The 25,654-nt window shown below is 46.0% G+C and overlaps 1 protein-coding gene across 1 annotated transcript in view; it reads right to left on the bottom strand.

Moving 5' to 3' along the window:
- Window positions 1-25,654, bottom strand: part of SHISA4 (shisa family member 4) — a 477,761-nt gene that overhangs the window by 40,393 nt on the left and 411,714 nt on the right. The window contains exon 2 of the mRNA XM_082244503.1: window positions 13,219-13,286. Within this exon, the coding sequence (XP_082100629.1) occupies window positions 13,219-13,276 (58 nt within the window). The 5' untranslated portion in view covers window positions 13,277-13,286. The remainder of the gene's footprint in view (window positions 1-13,218; window positions 13,287-25,654) is intronic.

The following is a 25,654-nucleotide window of genomic DNA, read 5'->3' as shown; positions in this document are numbered from 1 at the left end:
TTAGCATGGAATGACGCACCTGCACCGGAAGTGACGAGCGGGGCCGGTGCAGGCGCATTGACCCCTGGGAGCGATGACGTTCGGCTCCCAGGAGTCAATGCAAGCAGGAAGTCACGGCGCGGGCCGCGGCCGCAGAGGGAGGAAGTGGAAGGAAGGTAAGTATATTTTCTTCAAAAACAAGGTAGGTAAAGCAAAAAAAAAAACTTGATTATCCAATTCTTTTTCAGGTTACTTAAAGCAAGCGGATGTCAAATTTTCATTTTAAGGCTGGAACTCCACTTTAACACGGCAGGCTCACAGTTTACATTAAAAGACAGACAGAGGCGCCTCTAAGTGTAGACTTTTATATAACAAGTTTAATGAATAAAATTATACACTCACATTTTATTTTATTTATGTTTTATTCATTAAACTTGTTATATAAAAGTCGACAAGCCTCTGTTTGTCTTTTGTTGTAGCCCTGTGGAACCCCCTGGCTTTGGTTTCTGGATGGCTGCCCTATATGGTGGACTTTTTCTTCCCCTGTGCCACAAATTACTTTTTTTATTCTTACGGACTCTGGTTAAATATGTGAGCGCCTGTTACCATTGTGTATCACAGTTTACATTAGAAGTCAGATAGAGCCCATCCCATCTCCTGGCTGGAGGACATCCAGCATCATCTATCCATTTCCTTCCTAGACTTATTGTCTCTGGCCCACCTTTCATTCATTAGATTTCAGTCTTTACAATCATGGAGGCTCAGCATAACATGTGGGCATTACCACTGCTTACAGATTTTTTTTTCCCTTTGGGTCCTTGTTAAGGAGATTTACTTTCTCTCGAGTTGTCCTGATACGAATGTCATCAGGAATGAAAGTGTGGGTAAATCCAAGATTTTAGGTTACAACTGGAGCAGGAATAAAGTTTTACTCTTCCAATGGAGAAACCTGGTTCTGTGACAACGGTCTAAGACCTCATGCATACTGCTGCTCCTAAACCTCAGGTTTAGGAGCTTTGTGGCATTTTTTTTGGCAAAGCCCCTGAACTCAACTCAATAAAAGCCTATGTGTCCATACACACCTAAGCTTTTACCAGAGTTTAGGAGCAGCAGAGTATAGAGGCAGTCAAAGTTCTATAAAAAATGCCAAACATATCTAAACATGCCTAACCTCTAGGTGTGTTTAACACTTCAGCATTTATTAATTTCCATGGCCAGAAAAAATAAAAATTCTGGCCAATGAAATAAATAAACTCCCAGAGACCAAATGTTGCTATACTCTGCTAAAATCACCTAAACTGGTTTGAAAAAAAAATGCAGTTTTTCTCCTGTCAGAAGAAACAGCATTTACAATAAACCAGTGCGCATGAAACCTAAAAGCTGGACATACAAGTGTCATTTTTTTCGTTCAAGGAAAAACCGATAAGATTCCCCATCCACACATTCCATGTGATTGGAGTAATCCTCCCAACTGGGTCATTGTATTCTGACAGTGGGGAGACCCCCCCCCCCCCACCATCAGAATACACAAATCAGTGATGTAGCCTATTACCTGAGGTGCTGATCGAGGTAGCAAATTCTAACAGGACAGTTGAACAGAAGTAGATTGGTAGACTATCAGGTGTCAGATCCACAGCAGCACAACTGCCACACATGTATGCTCAACAGAGAGCTGCTCTTAAAATTTTTTTTATTGAAAAATCCACAAACAGGCTGACGTGTTTCAGCCCTTGTGGGCCTTAATCATAATAAGCAGCTTATGAAGCTCATCATACGATGTGGGGAACAGGGTCTGGAAAAAATTAATACAGAGATTAAAGTAATTGTAAAGTCTTGTTTTTTTTTCAACCAGTTCTGGACTGGAAGGATTTGCCCCCTTAATGACCAGGCCATTTTTTGCGATTCGGCACTGCGTTAGTTTAATGGTAAACTGCGCAGTCGTATGACACTGTACTCAAAAAGAAACTGATGTCCTTTTTTCCCCACAAATAGAGCTTTCTTTTGGTGGTATTTGATCACCTCTGCGATTTTTATTTTTTGCGCTATAAAACAAAAAAAGAGCGACAATTCTGGAAAAAAAAAACAATATTTTACACATTTTGCTATATCACATGGCTTGCGCAAAAGTCATTGCGTCTACAAACTAGGGGAAAGCTTTATGTCATTTTTATTTATTTATTTTTACTAGTAATGGTGGCGATCTGCGATTTTTAGCGGGACTGCAACATTGTGGCAGACAGATCGGATCCCTAACTGACATTTTTGAAACTTTTGGGGGGACCAGTGACATTACTACAGTAATCAGTGCTAAAAATATGCAGTTACTGTAATAATGACATTGGTAGGGAAGGGGTTAACCTAGTGGTGATCAAAGGGTTCAGTGTGAGCCTAGGGGAGTGTTTACTAACTGTATGAGGGATGGGCTTGTGAAATGATCATAGAGACCTGTAATCCTATATAGCAGGATCACAGGCGCTCTGTGATTATTTCAGAGAGAAGAAAGGTCAGCTGTGTTTACAACAGCTGACCGTCCTTCTCTCTCAGCAGGGAGAGATTGCGGGTGCCCGGGGGCAATCGTGGCTGCTGACCCCTGCATCGGCATCCCCGCTGCCTAGTGAGGGCCAGGGCCCCCCAGCACCACTCGCGTAACCAACATAGAGCTACGTCGTTTCGCGCAGCTAAGCCAGCCTGCGCAATAAAACTGCGGCGGGTGGTTGGAAAGTGGTTAAATAACAAACCTGTTATGCATACCTGCTCTGTGCAGTTGGTCTTCTGTGCTCCTGGTCCCTCCTTACTGTTGAGTGCCCCCACAGCAAGCAGCTTGCTGTGGGGGAACCCGAGCCGAGTCACAGCTCCCTGTGTCTATTCAGACACGGAGCTGTAGCCTGACCCCGCCCCTCTCTCTCTTGATTGGCTGACTGACTTTGACAGCAGCTGGAGCCAATCGCGCCGCACTGCTGTCTCAGCCAATGAGGAGGGGAGTCCCAGGCAGCTAAGAAATTCCTGCAACATTGCTGGCTAAAGATGGGCTCAGGTAAGTATTGGGGGGTCTAATGGGGGCTGCTACACAAAGAAGGTTTTTTTTATCTTAATGCATAGATTGAATTAAGATAAAAAAAAAACCTTCTGCCTTTAGAATCCCTTTCAACTCCATAAGGAATCTTTTTCTAATAACACAAACTAAAAGATTGAAGTATTTATGGGACATTCTACCAGAATGATATGGTCTATAAATTTATGAGTAGGGCAGAAGGGATGGATCTAATATACATACACCACGCTCCATCCCATAAAAGAGAAGAAAAAGGATACATCAAAAAACAAGTTAATTTTAGCTCCCCGGAAGCCTCCAATTTGCTGTCGGAGGCCTTGGGCACTGCAGACACAAAGACTGCCTCTGTCTCAAGATCTTCTATCGGCTCGCTTTTTGCACATGAAGATACGGAAATAAGTAACACAAAAAACAATACTTCTCCCACATATTACTGGTTGTTGAAAAAGAAAAAAGTGCCAAAAAGGAGGGTGCAAAAAGAGAATACAAGGGAGGGAGACGGTGGAGATATGCCAGGCAGAAGTAGCAGGGAATCCTGCTTTTCCTATGCCCTGTTAATTTGTCTGGTATAGAGCTAACTTGTCATGAATTGTCCCTACTATCCTGAGGTCTGTCATTTCCACCAACTTATCATTTTGATGTTTATTCAACTATTTTAGACATTATTAGATTTGTTAGGAATATTCTTCTACACAACATTTTGATGGGGATGGACGAGATGACAGACCACAGACAGAAGAGAATTTTACGAATTTTGATGCATCTGTGGATACAGTATCTTCTTATTCCTTTATTTTCAATAAGTTGTTTTCCAGACTTAACTTAGATCAATTGGAGGGGGAGTTGCAACCAGGTTTGCATGGCATCGATCGCAGCTCACATCATAATGGAGATAGAAATGCTGTGGTCGATGCTTTCCAAATGATTGTAGAGAAAGAAAAGAACTAATGGATTTGAAACAGAAGACTTGTGTTTCCCGGTTTCCCAATATCTCTAGATTGGAAGGTCAGGCCCTACAGAAACTTAGGAATTCTAAAGCCCCGTACACACGATCAGATTATCAAAAGATCTGTCGTCCGTTTTTTGTGGCATGCTAGTCTGATGTGGAAAGTGAAGAGGTTATTTTCATACAAATTTTCCCGTACGACAGAATTCTACTTCAGAAGTGATGTCATGTGTTGGATTGCTTTGTATGTTTTCTTTGGTCTCTGAGCATGCCTAGTCTTGCTCTTAAGATTTTTTCCCGTCAAAATCTGTACTAATGAGACGAAAATCAGACGTGTGTTGACGGAGGACAAAAATTTTATAGCCTGCACATCAGGATTTTGTCAGCCGAAAAGTCGAGTCGGCTGTCGAAAGCACCATACTAACAATCCGAAAATCGGCAGATCGGTCGTCGGACGAAATTTCCCTTCAGATTTTCTTATCGTGTGTAAGGGCCTTAAGGCTCCATTCACACCTGAGTGTATTATTTTCAGGTGTTTTTTGGGGCGTATTTCAGGTTTTTTTTAGACGTTTTTTAGGCTTTTTTTCCATTTTTTGCAGGTGTTTGGAGGCAGGCATTGACATGTAACAAAAACGCTTGGAATCTGCCAAAAAAGAAGCTCATGTACTTTTTTGAGCTTCAGGCGACAAAACACTCATATGTGAACAGGGGCCATTGAAATGAATGGGATTTTGCTTGTTGGCTCTTTTGAGACATCAGAGATGAGCATTTTACGAGCTGAAAAACAGGTCGTTCAGGTGTGAACAGGGCCTAAGGGAACGGTGATTAAAAATGCAGATGGAGGGGGGAGGGGGAGAGGGTCATTTTAACTAAAGAGCAGCATCACTTGGAGACTATGAGACAATTGGAAGACCGCTCCACCTATGTTCCCCTTTCTAAAAACCCCAATTCTGCTTTTAAGGCTGTTTTACAGGATCTCATATATATATAGAGTGGAGCTTATGGGTGTTTTTAACCCCTAAAACGGCCGAATATCTCTATGTGCAGAATCCAAAGGTCTCCATTTTCCCCCACCTGCCAAAAATCCACAACTCAGGCGTCCCTGTACAGGGTCACTTTATTGTGGCAGGCACCGGACAACTCTTGGAACATCATGGAGAATGGTGGATCTTCACCATAACCCTCTAGTTGAGCGCTTACCAGGATGCATTAAGAATACCAGTGTAGTATTATCGCAGGTGCAGGTTTTGCAGTGGGCCCCTAATTATGTATGGATGACTTTTGATGTAAGGGTTCCCAACTCCTCGGTTCCCCATGGCGCTGGCGTACAGGCTGTCAGACATAATTTGCTTAGATATAGCTCTTATACAAAGGAGCTTCAATAGTTTTTATTAAGTTGTGTTGAATTTCTTCTGACTCACAATTATTTTCTTTTTGATGGCACTTTTTATGTCCAGCACTGTGGGGCATTGATGGTTGCTAAGTTATTATCCTCTATGGCCAATCTTTATATGGGCTGGTGGAAGGAGCTATTTTGTTTTCCTCCGCCAGCCCTTTTCATGGGCACATACACTGGTATGGGTGCTATATAGATGGTGTCTTGATGGTGTGGGACAGTGAGCAGAGCTCTATTGATAATTTTGTGGATTATATGAACAACAATAAATGCAATCTTTATTTCACCATTTCTAGTCATTCCACTATCATACATTTTTTGGATGTTACTTTGCTAGGAGATTCTAGCACAGGCTTTGTTTCCGCATGTACATTTTGTAAGTCATGTTCTGATAATGCTACATTTAATGCGTCTAGTTGTCATCCATACCACACCACCAGTGGATTCGCTCCTACGCGCTGGAGTTGCTACAGAGAGGATGCTTTCCGCAAGGAATTTGAAATTATTAGCATACGTTTAGCACAAAGGCATCCAGGAATGGAGTATACAGAGAATTAGAAGGCTTGCCAATAATAAAGACAGGGAGGACCTTTTAAAAGGTAGGAAAGAAAGAACAGATACTCAACAGCCGAGGATGAGATTTTTAGAATCATGTAGTTGCTTTTGTTACTACTTTTTCCAGCGAGTAGAAACCTGTAGTGGAAATTATTAAGAGAAATTTGCCTATACTGTACTCCGGGTGGACTGCAGATTTTCCAGCCATTGTGCCCCCACCCAGGGCAATTTGCTTTCTCCCAGCTTTTTTTTTCACATCTGTAGAGAGCCCCACCTACAGTAAATGGCTCTCATATTTGGGATGTTACCCATGTAATATATTCAATACCTGTAGATACTGTCATTACAATCTATGTATTAAATGTTTTGGTTCTTGCGTCACCGGTAAACAGTTTGAAATAAAACAATATCATTATTGCGGTACTACCTATGTTGTATATTTGATCTTTTGTACTGCTGGTCACCGCAGTATGTGGGCTGTACCACAGGACCATTAAGAACCAGGATTGGGGAACATGTGTGCGACACTGCTAGTCCTAATGCAAAATGTATATTTAATGCTTCTTGTCTTTTTAAAGAATACTGGGAAATGTTTCCACTTTAAGATTCTGCAGCATAGAACAAGTGGGGCCAGCAGCAAGGGGAAGTGACCGCCAGAGACGTCTATGGCAAAGGGAGGCTTGGTGGATTTTTAAACAACAGTCCAGTTGACATGGTGTTGAACATGTGATCAGTTAAACCAGCCATTTGATGGCTTAATAGTTAGGTTGAGAGCACAAGCAATTGTGACAGTTATCAGTTATCATGGCATTCTTTGAATGTAATAATTTTGGGAAACAGTTCAACCAGTGGTTTTAGTTCCACTTTAAATTTACCACCTTTTTCTGGGGAAAAAAAAACTGGCCTTATGATCTCTTTTCTTTTACTAATACAAAACCCATTTTTATCAGCCAGGTTTGCTAATATACCAACGAGGTGGCACCCTTATATGTCACCAAAGCTGTCTTAAGATCATCAGGAAACATCTAACACCTAAAGATAGAAACCCAGTACTCATTGTTTTCTTGCCCAGGTATTTATTTTTTACATTTAGCCCTGCTGCAGGGTTTACTTAATTTTCAGCCAGCGATTCTCTTTTCACTAGAAGGGATCCAAGCAGCTGATTAGCCGCTGGATCACTTTAGGAAGCAGCGGAAGGGGTCAACCCCCCCCCCCCCCATGCCGTTCTCCGGTGTTTCTCGGGCTTACTATTCTTGGAGAGCAGCAGGCCAGAGATAAGGAGAGACCAGATCGTCTCTCCTCACCTCTATAATCTAGGACCCTGGTCCTCAACCCTGGTCCTCAGGGCCCAGTAACAGGCCAGGTTTGCAAGATAACTGAAATACATCCCAGGTGATATAATTTGCTGCTCAATGATTGCAGTACTCTAGTCTGCATCTCCCCAAGGTAATACCTAAAATCTGGCCTGTTAGTGGGCCCTGAGGACCGGAGTTGAGGACCACTGATCTAGGAGACCAGGAGCAACATCATGACATCACTTCTGGTTTAAGGTTGATGTAAACAATTTTTGTTTTTTGGAAAGCATCAAATCAATGTTTTTTTTTTTATTCTTTTTAATCTGATGCTTTCAAGGGTAGAGGAGAGATGTGACCTGATAGACCCCAGAGGTCTCCTTATAGAGGATCTGTCATGCTTTATTGTTATCACAAGGGATGTTTAACATTTTTTGTGATAGCAATAAAAAATAAATAAATGAATAAATAAAGGGACAGTGTAAAATATATATTTTTTTAAATAAAATGAATAATTAAAAAAAAAAACTAAATCCTAAAGCACCCTCGTCCCCCAGTGCTTGCACACAGAGGCATACGTAGGTCACGCATGCATATTTAAACAGTGTTCGTACCACACATGTGAAATATTACTGCAAATGTTATAGCGAGAGCAATAATTCTAGCGCTAGACCTCCTCAGTAACTCTAAACTGCTAACCTGTAAAAAAAAAAAAAAAAAAGTGAAAGCTTTGCTTATGGAGATTTTTAAGTATCATAGTTTGTTGCCATTCCACAAGCGTGCACAATTTTAACCGGTTGCCGACCGCCGCACGACTATATACTGCGGCGGTCAGCCCCGGCCAGGCAGAGTGACGTATGGATACGTCACTCGCCTGTCACTGACTTGAGAGCCAATTGCGGGCGGGCGTGCGCCTGCCGCGGCTCGTTCACTGACAAGTCAGTGCGTGTGACCGGCGGACCCGATGTTCGCCGGTCACACTACGATCGCTCCCGGTGAAGGGAGAAAGGCGGAGCGGCTTATGTAAACAAGCCGCCCGTCATTCTCCCTGGTGTAAAAATGAAAATCAGACGGTTCTACTATGTAGGACCGTTGATCTTTGTTTTTACACTAGTAGCCATGTCCCTATACAGTTAGAATCACGCCCCTAGGACACACTTAACCCCTCCCTGTCCAATACAGTTAACCCCTTCCCTGCCAGTGTCATTTTTGCAGTAACAGTGCATATGTATAGCACTGATTACTGCAGTAATGTCACTGGTAACCCCAAAAGTGTCAAAAATGTCAGTCAAGGGTCTGATCTGTTCACCGCAATGTCGCAATCCCGCAAAAAAAAAAAAAAAAAAAAAAATCGCAGATCGCCGCCATTACTCGTTAAAAAAAAAAAAAACACCAAAAATGACAAAAATCTTTCCCTTAGTTAGTAAACGCGATAACTTTTGCGCAAACCAATCAAAATACGCTTTTTGCGATTTTTTTTACCAAACATATGTAGCATAAACAAATTGGCCGAAAATGTTAAAAAATTTTGATTTTTACATTTTTTTTTTGGGGGAATTTCATATAAAAAAATGTGAAAAATATTGTTATTTTTGCAAAAATCAAATACCACCAAAAGAAAGCTCTGTTTGTGGGAAAAAAAAACGTCAAATTCGTTTAGGTACAGCGTCGCACGACCGCGCAATTGTCCGTTAAAGTCACGCAGTAAAAAAAAAAAAAAAAAAAATCGCAAAAAAAACCCCTGGTCTTTTAGCAGCCAAATCCTCTGGGGCTTAAGTGGTTAAAGCGTGACATGTTAGGCATCTTTTTACTCGGTGTAACATCATCTTTTATATTTTTACCAAAAATTTTTTTTTTATTATGTTTTTTTTTTCATAAAAATTTATTAACACATATTTTTTCCAAACTAATTGCGTTTGAAAAACCTCTGTGCAAATACAGTGACATAAAAAATTGCAATGACCGGGTCTCTGCTAAAAAAAAAAAAAAATATACAGTATATAATGTTTATAATGTTTTGTTTCTCAAACCTCAGAGCCAATAGAAATTTCGGAAAAACATCACCATAGCAACCAGCCCGCCCTATGTGTGACATCACATCCTGCCTTGTGTCCCACATTTGCTCTCCTCACTTCCTGGAACATTGGACCTGGTTTCCTCACTGACAACACGCTGTTTGCTGTCGCAACTGGCACTTCAGGTTGACAGCTTCCATTCAATGTGGGATGGCTGCAGATAAGCTCTTTGGTTTTAAATTTCTGTGAGTTTGCATTTGGCTTTAAAATCATAATAATCACATTGCACTTAGATGGCGCCCCCTTGTGTTTCTTTTGGCATTTCAAAGATTTTTTCCTGTCTGAGTTGGATCTGCCTACTGAAGTTATGAACTACCTATGCTACACTTCTTCACGTTTATATATGGGGGTAGAGGCCAACTCATGTGGATGGTACATTAGCCTTTGTTTGCACCACAATTTCAATTTTTGTTTAGGACTTTTCAAAGCACAGCACACCTTCAATGTGAACAGTAAGTACCGGGTCACACTATAGCAATGACAGACATCGCATGTGATTCGCACCGCACTGCTCTGCAAATCACATGCGATGTCTGTGCAATGAGAATTCAGCCATACAGATTATATGGCTGAATTTGCATCACATTCAGACCAAACTCATGCAGGACCCATTTTTTGGTTCTCACCAGAATCAGATTACATGGATTTCAACATTTCTGCATGGCACTCCAATCTTTTGATTCAACCGGTATATTTACATCCCAACATTTTCAAGGGAATTCCTTGGTGTATGGATGCACCCAACATATCACTCAGATGTCCGATCAGGAAGTGATATTAGTACAGTTGTGATAATACCAATCACATGTATCAGGTAACATCCATCAGGGCCCTCAAATTTATTACCTCAAACATGATATGATAAAGACCAAATTGCCTATTTACACCCAAGTCAAGTCTATAGTCCCTGTGCCAGACCATTCTTTGACAATTGTCAGTCAGCCAGCTACGTAAACCTGTCCTGATCTCTATTGTCACCCCCGCTCCCTTATTACCTAAGACATTCACAATCAGTATTATCTCAACCTCCAGATATGTAAACCTGTCCAGATCTCTGTAACCCCACCCACGTAAACCAGTCCCGAACTCTACTGTCACCCCCTCAGCTACATAAACCTGTCCTGAACTCTATTGTCACCCTTCCAGCTAAGCAAACCTACCAAATCTTTATGGTCACCTTCCGAGCTACGTAAATCTGTCCAGAGCTCTATGGTCAACCCCCAAGCTATGTAAACCTGTGCTGATTTCTATTGTCCCCCCAGGCTATGTAAACCTGTCTAGACCTCCATTGTCAAGCGCCTATCTAAGTAAACCAGCCCTGATCTGTATTGCCCTGCCAGGTTTGCCCGTTCTGAATTCTACCGTCAACCCACCCGCCACAATGAAAACCTATCCCGATCTATACTTTCACCCCCCCCCCCCCCAAGCTACGTAAACCTGTTCAGATCTCTGTTGTCACCCCCCAGCTACGTAGACATGTCCCAATCTCTACTGTCACCCCCCCCCTTGCTACGAAAACCAGTGCTGATCTTTTTTTTCACCCCACTGACTGCGCAAACCTGTTCCAATCTCTATTTTAACCCCCCAGCTAACCCAATCTCCATTGTCCTGCCCCCAGCTATGCCTGTTCTGATCTCTACTGCCACACCTCCACCACTATGTACACTTGTCCAAATCTCTATTGTCACCCCCCAGCTACATAGACCTGTCCTGATCTTTATTGTCACCCCTCAGCTACGTTAACTTTTTCCAATCTCCACTCTCACCTCCCCCCAAGCTACGTAAATCTGTCCAGATCTCTATTATTACCCCCAGCTACGTAGACCTGTCCTGATCTCTAGTGACACCCACACAGCTATGAAAACCAGTCCTAATCTCACCTGTTACCCCCCCCCCCCTCCCAGCTACATAAATCTGTCCAGATCTCTATTATCACCCCCAATTACCTGGACCTTTCCTGATCTCTACTGACACCCACCCAGCTGCGAAAAACAGTCCTGCTCTCTGTCACCCCCCCAGTTACGTAAAGCTGTCCAGATCTCTATTATCACCCCCAGCTAGGTAGACCTGTCCCGATCTCTACTGACACCCACCCAGCTACGTAGACCTGTCCTGATCTCTACTGTCACCCCCCCCCCCCCCACACCTATGTAAATCTTTCCAGATCTCTATTATCACCCCCCAGCTAGGTAAATCTGTCCAGATCTCTATTATCACCCCCAGCTAGGTAGACCTGTCCCGATCTCTACTGACACCAACCCAGCTATGTAGACCTGTCCCGATCTCTACTGACACCCACCCAGCTATGTAGACCTGTCCTGATCTCAACTGTCACCCCCCCCCCCCCCAGCTACATAAATCTGTCCAGATCTCTATTACCACCCCCATCTACATAGACCTGTCCTGATCTCTACCGACACCCACCTAGCTATGAAAACCAGTCCTGCTCTCTACTGTCACCCCCCAGCTACGTAAATCTGTCCAGGTCTCTATTATAACCCCCCAGCTACAAAAACCAGTCCTGATCTCTACCACCAACCCCCCAATATTTAAATCTGACCAGATCTCTATTATCACCCCCAGCTACAAAAACCAGTCCTGATCTCTACTGTCAAACCCCCACTATGTAAATCGTCCAGATCTATATTATCACTCCCAGCTACATAGACGTGTCCTGATCTCTACTGACACCCACCCAGCTATGAAAATTAGTCATGATCACTACTGTCCCCCCCCCCCCAGCTACATAAATCTGTCAAGATCTCTATGATCACCCCCAGCTACAAAAACCAGTCCTGATCTCTACTGTCAACCCCCCACTATGTAAATCTGACCAGATCTCTATTATCACCCCCCAGCTACAAAAACCAGTCCTGATCTCTACTGTCAACCCCCCACTATGTAAATCTGACCAGATCTCTATTACCACCCCCCCCCCCCCAGCTACAAAAACCAGTCCTGATCTCTACTGTCAACCCCCCACTATGTAAATCTGACCAGATCTCTATTATCACCCCCCCCCCCCAGCTACAAAAACCAGTCCTGATCTCTACTGTCAACCCCCCACTATGTAAATCTGACCAGATCTCTATTACCACCCCCCCCCCCCCCAGCTACAAAAACCAGTCCTGATCTCTACTGTCAACCCCCCACTATGTAAATCTGACCAGATCTCTATTATCACCCCCCCCCCCCCCCCAGCTACAAAAACCAGTCCTGATCTCTACTGTTAACCCCCCACTATGTAAATCTGACCAGATCTCTATTACCACCCCCCCCCCCCCCCCAGCTACAAAAACCAGTCCTGATCTCTACTGTCAACCCCCCACTATGTAAATCTGACCAGATCTCTATTATCACCCCCCCCCCCCCCCAGCTACAAAAACCAGTCCTGATCTCTACTGTCAACCCCCCACTATGTAAATCTGACCAGATCTCTATCACCCCCCAGCTACAAAAAACAGTCCTGATCTCTACTGTCATGTAAACCCCCCACTATGTAAATCTGTCCAGATCACCACCCAGCTACATAGACCTGTCCCAATCTCTACTGACACCCATCCAGCTAGGCAAATCTGTCCTGATCTCTATGGTCACCCCCCCCCCCCCCCCCCAACTACATATACCTGTCCCAGTCTCCACGGTCATCCCCCCCAGCAGCTATGTAAACCTGTCCTGATCTTTATTGTGAACCCCTAAGAAGTGTGCATTTTCCACCGTCGCCCACTTCCCCTCCCCAGAAGTAAACACGATGCTCGGCAGAACCGAGATGTGCTGTTTATGTGTCTCCAGGCGAAGCTGCTGTCCTCAGAAGTCTGTGGGCACTCATTGGACAGCAAAGCTTGTACCGCACTACAGAAGTACAGAAGTAGTGAAGCCTGGCCATTTATAGAGCTATGGGAGGGGGGGAGCCCATGACTTACCGAGCGGTGACATGACATGAAGTAGGATCCAGGCGGCTCCTAGAAGTAGCAGTGCCATCTTCAGCAGCTATTGATGTTACCGTAGTTGCTGGGAGGAGAGGCAGTCTCTCTGAGGCTCCCTGTCTCCGGCGGCCCCGAGCCTGCGTGTAAATATGTATAGAGAAACAGGAGCAGCTACACCCAGCCTTCGCCTCACACTATGTAAAGCCCCGAGTGCTGCTGGCTCTGCTCAGGAGACTTGTCATGAGAGGGACACACACACAAACACAAGAGGACCAGGCCTAAAAGGAGCCATGCTCTCCTATAACTATACAGTGAATGAAAGGATGAGGCAGGCATGTGTATTATATTACACAGCGTCATATGGGTGGTACCAAATAAAGAAACTACCACACTCCTTCCGTCGGTTCCTGTTCTCCCTCCTTATTTGTAGGACTTGGCTGGACTCTCCCACACACTGCTTTTTAGAAAACCCTTGTTATTTTTATGACCTGACAGGGTTTTCCCAGGAAAATGTATTTGAAGGATGTGAAACTAGCTAATTTATTTCTGTCTGTGGCTTTACTTCCTCTCCTCAGCCACAAGAAGCAAGGGCCAGCCTCAGCCTGGCCTCAGGTATACAGGCGGCAAGAGAAACACTTTACTAGTGCATTGTGGGAAGGGTAAAGAAAATATACTATACAAATGTCAGCTGGTTCCTCATGAGCTGGCCAAAATTTGCACTGGTGGGCAAATGTTGGGACCGATGTCCCTTTTACAGAAGCTGGTTGTCAGCTTTTTTCCTTTCTCCTCACGCTGCTTGGCCCCTTTCACACAGGCTTTCTGAAAAGGTCCGCCAGTCAGTTTTTCAGTTGGACCTGATCGAATCCTCTATGCACCCCTATGGGCAGTGGATGCATACCTGCCAACTGTCCCGTTTTTGCCAGGACAGTCCCGGCAAATATGAGCCAGTCCTGGGTAATTTACGTTGTCCCGGTCCGTTAATCCAGCCTCCCATAAATCGCCAGTCACAGGCAGCCGGTTGCAGGCCGAAACTTAAGGCAGAAGTAGTGCAGCTGAATGGGAGAATTATTCCAACTCTGCTACTTTGGCCTTAAAGCGGAGTTCCAGCCTCACACACTCACCTGTCCAACGGTCCAGCGATGCGGCTGCCCGAAGCCTCGCTCTTCTCCCTCTCTGTCTGCGGCGCCGGCATCACTGGTGTGGGCACCCGGCTCTGACAGTTTTCGCTTCACAGTTGGGTACGCACTGCGCATGCGCGAGTTGCGCTATGCGTCGTAATTGGCCGGCAATCTTCTGGGACCTCTGACATGTCCCAGAAGATTGCAGGGAGGGAGGGGGAGAGGAGAACTTCCGCTCAGGGCACCGCGGCGCTCCGAGCGGAAGTGGGAGCAGGTACCTGTCAAAACTAGGTACCCGCTCCCCCCCAAAAAAATGACATGCCAAATGTGGCATGTCGGGGTTAGAACTGCCTAAAGCGGAAGTTCCACTTTTGGGTGGAACTCTGCTTTAAGTTTGAAATTCCCTTTTCAATTTCCTGTAATTCTCTATTTATTGAGTAGACCCTATAATCTGATGATAAGTGGGCAGAGATTAATTATGTGGAGTGGGTGGAGCTTCAGGGAAGTGGGTGTGGTAAGTAATTGATAGCTGTGCTGCAAAGTGTCCCTGGAAATTTTTTTCAAATGTTGGCAACTATGTGGATGTCAGTGGTGACATGTCCGCTGACACCCCCGCTGCTATCCGATCTGATCTTGTCTGTGAATACCAGACTGATGGTAACCCTATTTTCCATCTGTCTGGAGGATTGGATGAAAATGGACAAGCGGTCCGATTTCATCTGATCTACCAGGGGCGGCCTGTCCATTGGGGGTGCAGGGGCGTGAGACCCCTTTCCTGATTGGCTAAAAAGAGACATGTTTTTACTGGCCAATGTCCAGGAAGAGGGAGGGGATATACGGCCGAGGAGACTCACAGTGGTGCTCAGGGAAGGAACAGGTAAGGATGCTGGCTGTCCGGCTGGGCGGGCAGCCATCCGTCCCCGGAAGGAAGGAGGGAGGGGGTGGTAGAGCAGATTGCTGGCCGGCTGTACTGCGGGGGGGGGGGGGGTTGTTTTTCTGCCCCCTCCCCCAAATTTTTATTCACCAGCCACCACTGTGATCTACCATAGAGGAGAGCAGGGCTCAGACAGGTCTGTCTTAGCACAGTGAGTGGTGACAGACCTGTCATCCGCCTGCTCAGCGGATCGATCCCCCGCTGAGCAAAACAGAGTCCGCTGGGCAGAAAACCCGTGTGAAAGGACCCTTAGTGTCGGTTCACATTTGTGCGATCACAGAGATCGCATGTGATTTGGAGCGCACTGCTCCTAAAATTGCATGCGATCTCTGTGCGGTGCAAATTCAGTCATACAGTTTGTATGGCTGAATTTGCACCGCAATCGCACTAAAACACGCACAGGACCCTTTTTTTGGTCCGCAGCAGAATTGGATCGCATGGTGGTTCACACTAGTGCGATCCGATTCTGTGGGAACTTTCAGATCGCACTGCGATATGCGCTCTGATCTGGGGGTGTCGTTAAATTTTAATTGACACCCCCAGCGTATCGCATATGGCAGTGTGAACTGCCAGGGGTGCGGATGCGATGCAGGAACACGCTGCATATTCGCAGCGTTCCCGCATTGCACAAATATGAACCGGCACTTAGTGTGAGTAAAATAAATGCCGATAACCGGCTTCTGTCTACATAGTGTGATCAGCTGTCAATGGCTTACAGCTGATCATGTGGTAAAGGGCTGCGATTGGCCCTTTACCCCCACTCTGTGATCAGCCGAGTCCCTCAGGGGGGCGGGAGCATTGGAGGACATCCATGAACGCCCTCCCAGCATTTTAGGCCCACACTGTAGCTGTCTTTCAGCTATAGTGCGGGCGGGAACAGGGTAAACAAATGGGCACTGTCCTAAGGAACATGTACCAAAGCACATAAAATGTTTTTTGAATTCTGTTTGGCAGGGAGCAGCGTTTTTAGTGATGATTAACCACTGGACCCCCAGAACGTCTTACTTTACTCATTCTCCCTTGTGCGACTTGGGACATAAAAGCCACAGGAGAAGTCATACTCCATGTTTTCAACATGATAACCATTCATAGTTATATCGTCTACAAACTATGGTATATATACTGGGATTTACGCAGCTTTTAAGCAGCTCTTACTTTAACTGCTTAGCACATTTCTTAAGGCGCTAAATGCCAGAACAGTACAAACACCCACCAAATTACCCCTTTTTGGAAAGTAGACACCCCAAGAAACAGAGGCATGTGGGGTTCATGGAAGATTTATTTATTTATTTATTTACACAAAGTTGTCACTTTACTGAGATATTTCTCTCGCACACTATGGGTATACGTGGCATTACAAAATAAGAAAAATTAGTTTTGGACCACAGTCCATGGACTTTATGGGCACACAACACTAATATTAGTAAAAAAATATTTATTGCTATGTGAATGGCTATAAGTCTAAAAACAGGTAGAAAATATCCACCCCCTCCCCACTTCAGTGGTACAAACAGTCTATCATGAAACCAGTGATCCTCATAGAAATACACAGCTTAAAGTGGTTGTAAACCCTCACATAGTTCCTGAGTGAAGTGAACAGCCTCACGTGAGAAACAGACAGAGATTAAACAAATCCTCCCACATAGGTTTTATTTGTTTATTTGCAGGCTTCCCCTCTTTACACCTTTCAGAAGTTCAGATTATGTTAAAAATCTATCTTCATGTATCAGCAGCACAGGGCAGAGGGTGGAGAGACTGCAATTACACTGTGTGAGAGCTGACTGGAGGAACACCCCCCCACACACACAGCAGAAGAACTGTGTTGCGACAAGCTCAGTTTCAAGCACTTTCCCTCCCTCCAGACACGATTATTTCATGTCTCAGGAAAATCTCTCAAATGTACTAATATTAGAGGAATGAAGCACCAGAGAGAAACGACACTGAAAGCTTTGGAGAGAGACAAGTAAACACTACAGAAATACTATTTGTGTTTAGTTCAAAATCCATGACTGGAGTTTACAACCACTTTAAAGATACAATATCTCACGAAAGAGAGTACACCCCTCACATTTATGTAAATATATTATATCTTTTCATCTGACAACACTGAAGAAATGGCACTTTGCTACAATGTAAAGTAGTGAGTGTACAGCTTGTATAACAGTGTAAATTTGCTGTCCCCTCAAAATAACTCAACACACAGCCATTAATGTCTAAACTGCTGGCAACAAAAGTGAGTACACCCCTAAGTGATAATGTCCAAATTGGGCCCAATCAGCCATTTTTCCTCCCCGGGGTCATGTAACTCGTTAGTGTTACAAGGTCTCAGGTGTGAATGGGGAGCAGGTGTGTTCAATTTGGTGTTATCGTTCTCACTCTCTCATACTGGTCACTGGAAGTTCAACATGGCACCTCATGGCAAAGAACTCTCTGAGGATCTGAAAAAAAGAATTGTTGCTCTACATAAATATGGCCTTGGCTATAAGAAGATTGCCACGACCCTGAAACTGAGCTGCAGCATGGTGGCCAAGACCATACAGCGGTTTAACAGGACGGGTTCCACCCAGAACAGGCCTCACCATGGTTGACCAAAAAAGTTGAGTGTACGTGCTCAGCGTCATATCCAAAGGTTGTCTTTGGGAAATAGACCTACGAATGCTGCAGAGGTTGAAGGGGTGGGGTGGGGGGGTCAGCCTGTCAATGCTCAGACCATATTCTGCACACTGCATCAAATTAGTCTGCATGGCTTCCCAGAAGGAATCCACTTCTTAAGAAGATGCACAAGAAAGCCCACAAACAGTTTGCTGAAGACAAACAGACTAAGGACATGGATTACTGGAACTGTGGTCTGATGAGACCAAGATAAAACTATTTGGTTTAGATGGTGTCAAGCTTGTGTTGTGGCAACCAGGTGAGGAGTACAAAGACAAGTGTGTCTTGCCTACAGTTAAGCATGGTGGTGGGAGTGTCATGGTCTGGGTCTGCATGAGTGCTGCCGACACTGGGGAGCTACAGTTAGTTCATTGAGGGAACCATGAATGCCAACATGTACTCTGACATACTGAACCAGAGCATGATTCCCTCCCTTCGGAGGCTGGGCTGCAGGGCAGTATTCCAAAGTGATAACAACCCCAAACACACCCCCAAGATGACCACTGATTTGTCAAAGAAGCTGAGGGTAAAGGTGATGGACTGACCAAGCATGTCTCCACACCTAAACTCTATTGAGCATCTGTGGGGCATCCTCAAACGGAAGCTGGAGGAGCGCATGGTCTCTAACATCCACCAGCTCCATGATGTCATCATGGAGGAGTGTAAGACGACTCCAGTGGCAACCTATGAAGCTCTGGTGAACTCCATGCCCAAGAGGATTAAGGCAGTGCTGGAAAATACTGGTGGCCACATCAAATATTGGCACTTTTTGCCCAATTTGGACATTTTAACTTAGGGGTGTACTCACTTTTGTTGCCAGCAGTTTAGACATTAATGGCTGTGTGTTGAGTTATTTGGGGGGGGGGGGGGCAGCAAATTTACACAAATGTGAGGGGTGTACTCACTTTTGTGAGATACTGTATATATAATACATTCAGGTTGTTCACACAAAATGCAGCCAAGCTTGTTCGTGTAGGGGGACTTTCCGTACACAATGCCATATGCTCACCTCTAAGCAAGGCTTCATCCATAAATCTCCATACAAGATAAGATAAGACCTTATGTTTTCTGCTACTTCTCCTGAGTATGGGGATACCACACGTGAGAGACCTTTTGGGAGCCCAGCCACGTATAGAGACCCAAAATCCAATGAATACTTTCAGGCTTTCACGAGGAGTTAGTTACACATTGGATTTCCTAACTACCTATCACATTTTCTCAGACCTTAAAATGCCAGGACAGTATAAACTCTAAGGGCTCTTTCACACGGTCCGCCTCCGCAGGCGGATCCGTGTTGCTCAGCGGGGATCGATCCGCGATCCCCGCTGAGCCGGGCGGATGACAGCTCCGTCTCCGCTTGCAGAGCGGAGAGGGAGGTGTCTCAGCACCCGCTGCCCTCTATGGGGGATCGGAGGAGAGCGGACCGCTTGTCCGCTCTCATCAGATCTGCTCCGCTCCGATTACTGAACGGATGGAAAAATAGGGTTTCCATCCATCCAGATTTCAGCACAGGATCGGATGCGGATGGCAGCGGGTGTCAGCGGAGGTGACCTCCGCTGACACCCGCTGCCCCATAGAGCTGCATGGAGGATCCGATCAGATCCGCCTAAAAAACTGACAGGCGGATCTGATCGGACCGCCCGTGTGAAAGAGCCCTAAAGCAGTATGTACAGCCTGTGGCCCTCTCACAAAGCTTATATATTTTGACCCCATATCTGGCACTCTTGCTGAGGACATATTGCTTGATTACAAGCAATATAGCAACCGGCTTGCAACAAGAGGCACCCGAAGAAAGGAGGAGTGGACAGAACCGATTGGGACTGCCAGAAGAGGAGGAAACAACCTGTTTAATGTAATTTCACAGGAGGAGGTTTTACCCTTTTTGTAAAAAAAAAAAAAAAATTTAATTTTAAGGGAAAAAAACAACTCCCCTTGAATAACGGAATTTTTGTAAAATCTTACCTGTAAAATTCCTTTCTCTGAGTCCTCCGACAGTCGCCGCCTCTTCATATTCGTCACATATGGGGTATTAGACTTTGCTCCGAAGGAGTAGCTAGGCAACAGAATATGTTAACAATAAAGCTTTAACATATCCCACCCTCAAGGGGTGGTCCCCTCAGTCAATACCCTCCTACTTCCTGCAACCATATCTCAGTTTTAGTGGAATAGCAGTAGAGTATACAATCAAACCCCAAAAGAGGGGCGGGGGCGGCGACTGTCGGAGGACTCAGAGAAAGGAATTTTACAGGTAAGATTTTAAAAAAATTCCGTTTTCTCTTACGTCCTCCGACAGTCGCCGCCTCTTCATATTCGTCACATATGGGGACGTCCCAAAGCAGTGCAAACATGAGGGGTGGGAAACGCATCCGCGCCGAAAGGCAACGCAGTCTCCGCATCAAAGAAGGAACCTTACCAAAGGAAGGAAACCAGCTGGGCAACAGCAAAAACAAGTGCTCAACAGGAGCAACAACCCAGGAAAAGACAAAAAAAAACCAGGGGATACAAAACTTATCCCAACAGCCAGGAGTCCCCAACAAGGGACCCTAGGGAACAGCCGCACTAAGAACCTTGCGGCCAAAGGAAGCATCTGCCGATGCCTGAACATCTACTTTGTAGAATTTTGTGAAAGTGTGCACGGTCGACCAAGTCGCCGCCTTACACACCTGGGCTACAGAAGCCCCATGACGACAGGCCCAAGACGTACTCAGAGATCTAGTAGAGCGCGCCTTCACAGGCACAGGGGGGACCTTCCCCTGCAAAGCATAGGCCTGTTCAATGGTCTGCCTGATCCATTTGGCGATGGTAGAGGCCGAAGCCGCCATGCCCTTCCGAGGACCCTCTGGAAGAACAAACAAGGAGTCCGTCTTTCGAAAAGACTCAGTCGATTTAAGGTAAACCCTTATCGCCCGAACAACATCCAGAGAGTGCAATCTCACCTCCTTTGGATGTTTAGGCTTCGTGCACAACGAAGGCAAGACAATATCCTCATTAAGATGGAATTCCGAAACTCGTTTCGGCAGAAAAGAAGGATTAGGTCGCAAGACCACCTTATCCAAATGAATAACCAGGTACGGAGACTTGCAGGACAAAGCCGCCAGCTCCGACACTCTGCGAGCCGAAGTGATCGCCACCAAAAAGGCGACCTTTTTGGACAACATAGACAACGAGATCTCCCTGATCTGTTCAAAAGGAGCACGTTGTAACACAGATAGAACGAGATTCAAGTCCCAAGGGGGCAGAGGATCCCGCCTCGGGGGAACCAGATGCCGCACACCCTGAACAAAGGTGCCAACCAATGGGTTGGAAGCCACGGGACGGTGAAACAGAACGGCCAGAGCAGACACCTGACCCTTTATCGTAGCCAGCGCCAAACGCTGATCAACACCCGTTTGAAGGAAAGACAGCACACGGGACACCGAGTACGTGCGGGGTGAAAACCCCCTGGACTCACACCAGGCAAAATAGGCCTTCCAAGTACGGTAAGAAACCTTCCCCGAGGAAGACTTCCTCGCGTTGATTAAAGTATGAACGACCTCCGGAGAGAGACCCCTCTCCTTCAGGACCTCGGTCTCAACAGCCAGGCCGTCAAAGCCAGCGACTGTAAAGCAGGATGGTATATCGGTCCTTGAGACAGTAGATCGTCTCGAAGAGGCAGACGCCACGGGGCGTCGACCGCCAGATTCACGAGGTCTGCGTACCAGGACCGGCGAGGCCAGTCCGGTGCCACAAGAATCACCGTGTTGCGTTCCGAGTGCAACCTGCGAAGGAACCTGGACAGCAACTGAATCGGTGGAAACGCGTACATCAGCCCGTACTGATGCCACGGGGCCACTAACGCGTCCGACGCGTCTGCCCGAGGGTCGCGCGTCCTTGCCACAAACCTCTTCACCTTGTTGTTGAGGCGAAACGCGAACAGGTCCACATCTGGAAGACCCCACTTCGCGCACAACGTCTGGAAGACAGCCGGATGGAGAGACCATTCCCCCTGATCCAGGGTCTGGCGACTCAGATAGTCCGCCTGCCAGTTCTCCACTCCCGGAATGTGAACCGCCGTTATCGCCGGGACATGAGTCTCGGCCCAAGACAGAATGTCGGCCACTTCTCGAGCCGCTCGGGCACTCCTGGTGCCCCCTTGGTGGTTGATGTAGGCCACCGCCGTGGCATTGTCCGTCTGCACCCGAACCGGGCAACCCTGCAGCCGGTCCGTCCAGCGATGAAGACAGAGCCTTATCGCACGCAATTCCAGAATGTTGATCGGAAGGGAAGACTCCCCCTCCGACCAAGTCCCCTGAGCGGACAGAACGCCCAGAACTCCACCCCAGCCCGACAGGCTGGCATCCGTGGTGATTACCGTCCATGAGATCGGACGAAACGACTTGCCCCCGGACACCAACGGGGACTGGAGCCACCACAGAAGGTTTTCCCTGCTGCGAAGACTCAACGAGATTTGAAGATCCAGAGATTGAGGTCGCCCGTCCCACCTGGACAGGATCTCCGCTTGGAGACCCCGCGTGTGAAACTGTGCGAAAGGAATCGCCTCGAAGGCCGAGACCATCAATCCCAGACATCTCATACACGTCCGCAGAGACGAGTACGGAACGTCCCTGAGGGACCTGACTTCCTCCCGGAGAGCCCTGAGTTTGTCTTCCGGCAGGAAGACCTTCGCCTGCACCGAGTCCAGTATCATTCCCAGATAGGGGAGACGAACCGACGGACCCAGTGTCGACTTTGGAAAATTTATCGTCCAACCAAACTCCTGCAGAGTTTGCATCGTGACAGACAGGTCCTCCTCCAGACCCTGTCTGGTCGCAGACCGAACCAGAATGTCGTCCAGATACCCCAGGACAGAAACGCCCTGGGCCCTCAATAATGCCAGAACCGGTGCAAGCACCTTGGTGAAGACCCGCGGAGCCGAGGCGAGACCAAAGGGCAACGCCACGAACTGGTAGTGATCCTCCGCAATGGCAAATCGAAGGTACCTCTGATGACCCTCGAATATGGGGATGTGAAGGTACGCATCCTTCAAATCGATGGAGGCCATGAATTCCCCCGGAACCAGGGCAGCCACCACCGACCGCAGGGATTCCATGCGGAACTTGCGAACCCGCACAGAGCGGTTCAGAGCCTTCAAGTCCAGAATCGGACGAACCTTGCCCTCCTTTCTGGGCACGGTGAACAGATTGGAATAAAACCCCCGAAACCTGTCCCGATGAGGCACCGGAACCACCACTCCCTGAGCCCTCAGGTCCCGCACCGCCAGGTGCAGGTCCCGCAAGCGCTCTGGAGACAGTTGAAGATTTGAGGGAAAAAATCTGCTCTCCGGCCGAGAGAGAAACTCGATCTTGTAACCAGATCGAACGATTTCCAGAACCCATCTGTCCCGCACACGGGCCAACCAGGGCTGAAGAAAACCGAGCAAGCGTCCCCCCACCCCAAAACTGGGTGAGGGCGCCCCTTCAGGCCGAACTGTTATGGGCTGCAGGTCCGGATTGGCCGGACTTCTGTTTCCCAGACCAGGGCTTCTTCTGAGAGCCTTGACCTTTGAACGGTTTGCCCTTGTAGTGCGGCCGAAAGGCACGAAAGGACCCCTGAGGGGGCCGAAAATTTGCATGCTTCTTCCCAGAAGCCCCCTTAGCCTTGGGGAAATGGGGCAAGAGAGTGCTCTTACCCCCGGTGATCCCCTTAATCAACACATCCAGGGACTCCCCAAAAAGGCGAGACCCATCATAAGGCAGATTGGCTAAGGTCTTACGTGAAGATTGGTCTACCGACCAACATTTTAACCAAACCAGGCGGCGAGACAACACCGCCACGCTGTGCACACGTGCAGCCAACGGAATCAGGTCCAGGTCCGCATCACACAGATACATGACACCCTGATGGATCTGATCCACCATATCCAGGGTCGCCGGCGAGGCCGAGTCGGCCACTAGGACGCGCCTAAGCATCTGCGTCCAACTTGCGATCGCCTGGGCCGCCATGAGAGAAGCAAACAGAGCCTTAAGCATAGAACCCGTAACAGAATAAGTATGACGGGCAAGAGACTCCAGTCTCATACAACAAAAGGAATGACCGCACTTCCGATGGGTTTCAAAAAGGAGTGTCTTTATTCCACATCAATCGGCAAATACAGATACACACTGTGAGTGCAGGACAATCGGTGGACGCGTTTCACGACTGGATGTGTCGCTTATTCATCACCAAGTTCACTCTGGATGTGCATCGGCCATATATACACCCCATACATACAGCTGGCAACAATTGGAGTCATCAAACTAGTTGTTCCTCCCCTTGGTCAGCTGTTGGGAATCCATAGCTAGATTGCACAGACAGAGTGATCCCAACAAATCCAAACTTCAAAACACTTGTGCAAAAAACATTTTACATATATAAATGTCAATCAAAATGAATATCCATAGTGGTAAGTGCTCAAGTAAAGAAAAATAGAAAAACATCAATAATGAAAACATATTCAGTGTATGTGTACATTTATCATATATATAAAAAGAGAATGTATGTGTATATGAGGTATGAATAAAAAGAATATGTATTGAAGACCTTGTGAATAGCCATAAAATAAAAGTAAATTAAAAAAGTATAAAGTGATAATAATATATTGTTATAAATAATAATAATGATGATAATGTGACGTGTCACAAGAAAATTCTTGATGTTTAAAGAAGCCGTTTAACCGGCCAAGAAGAAACATATGTAGTGTATTAAAAAACGGAGCAATATAATTATAAAATATATGAAAAGTATATGAAAAATATATAAAGAGCTCCAATCAGTGATTTCAGATATATCTTTGATGAAAAATTGTATATAAATTGCCGCTTCGATATCTATAGGATACATTTTCTATAAAACATTTACAAATAGTGAAACACTAATAAACCTTGTATAAGAAAAAATCACAAGTATGTGAATCATATATATGCACTCTGTCTGTGCAATCTAGCTATGGATTCCCAACAGCTGACCAAGGGGAGGAACAACTAGTTTGATGACTCCAATTGTTGCCAGCTGTATGTATGGGGTGTATATATGGCCGATGCACATCCAGAGTGAACTTGGTGATGAATAAGCGACACATCCAGTCGTGAAACGCGTCCACCGATTGTCCTGCACTCACAGTGTGTATCTGTATTTGCCGATTGATGTGGAATAAAGACACTCCTTTTTGAAACTCATCGGAAGTGCGGTCATTCCTTTTGTTGTATGAAGCTATCCTGGATTACGGATCCGACCGACACCTGATTCCAGCCTCACCTAGAGCGGTCTTCCCTGTTTGGATTCTGCTTATTCCTCCATGAATTCAGACCAGCTCGGTGAGTGTCGTTTATGATATACTTATTTGGAGTTTATATTCCTATACATCATTGTTCACCGAACAAAGGCATTTTGACATATTACTACACCTGTGAGTTGCATACATGGACATGGAAGAACCATCCACGAGTAGGACTTTAAGAGACTTGAATACAAATCCCCTCAGAAGCAATGCACATGCTACCTTAAAGCAAACAAAGGAGGACATTTCAGTCTCTATAAAACCACTCTTTTATAAATTAGAAAAACTTATGGTGAAAGAAATCAAAGCCTATTGGGAAAAAACCACCATCAATGAGTACCTGGATTTGGAGCGTATCCCTAGAGGTCTACGAATAAAAAAGTTAATTCTTCAATGAAGAATTAAAAAAGCAGTGGACTGATACACTTTCCACCT

The sequence above is a fragment of the Pelophylax lessonae genome (assembly GCF_965119305.1).
Source record: "Pelophylax lessonae genome assembly, chromosome: 2".
NCBI lineage: Eukaryota > Metazoa > Chordata > Amphibia > Anura > Ranidae > Pelophylax > Pelophylax lessonae.
Note: the sequence above shows the minus strand (reverse complement) of the source record. Positions and strands in the feature narration are given on the sequence as shown.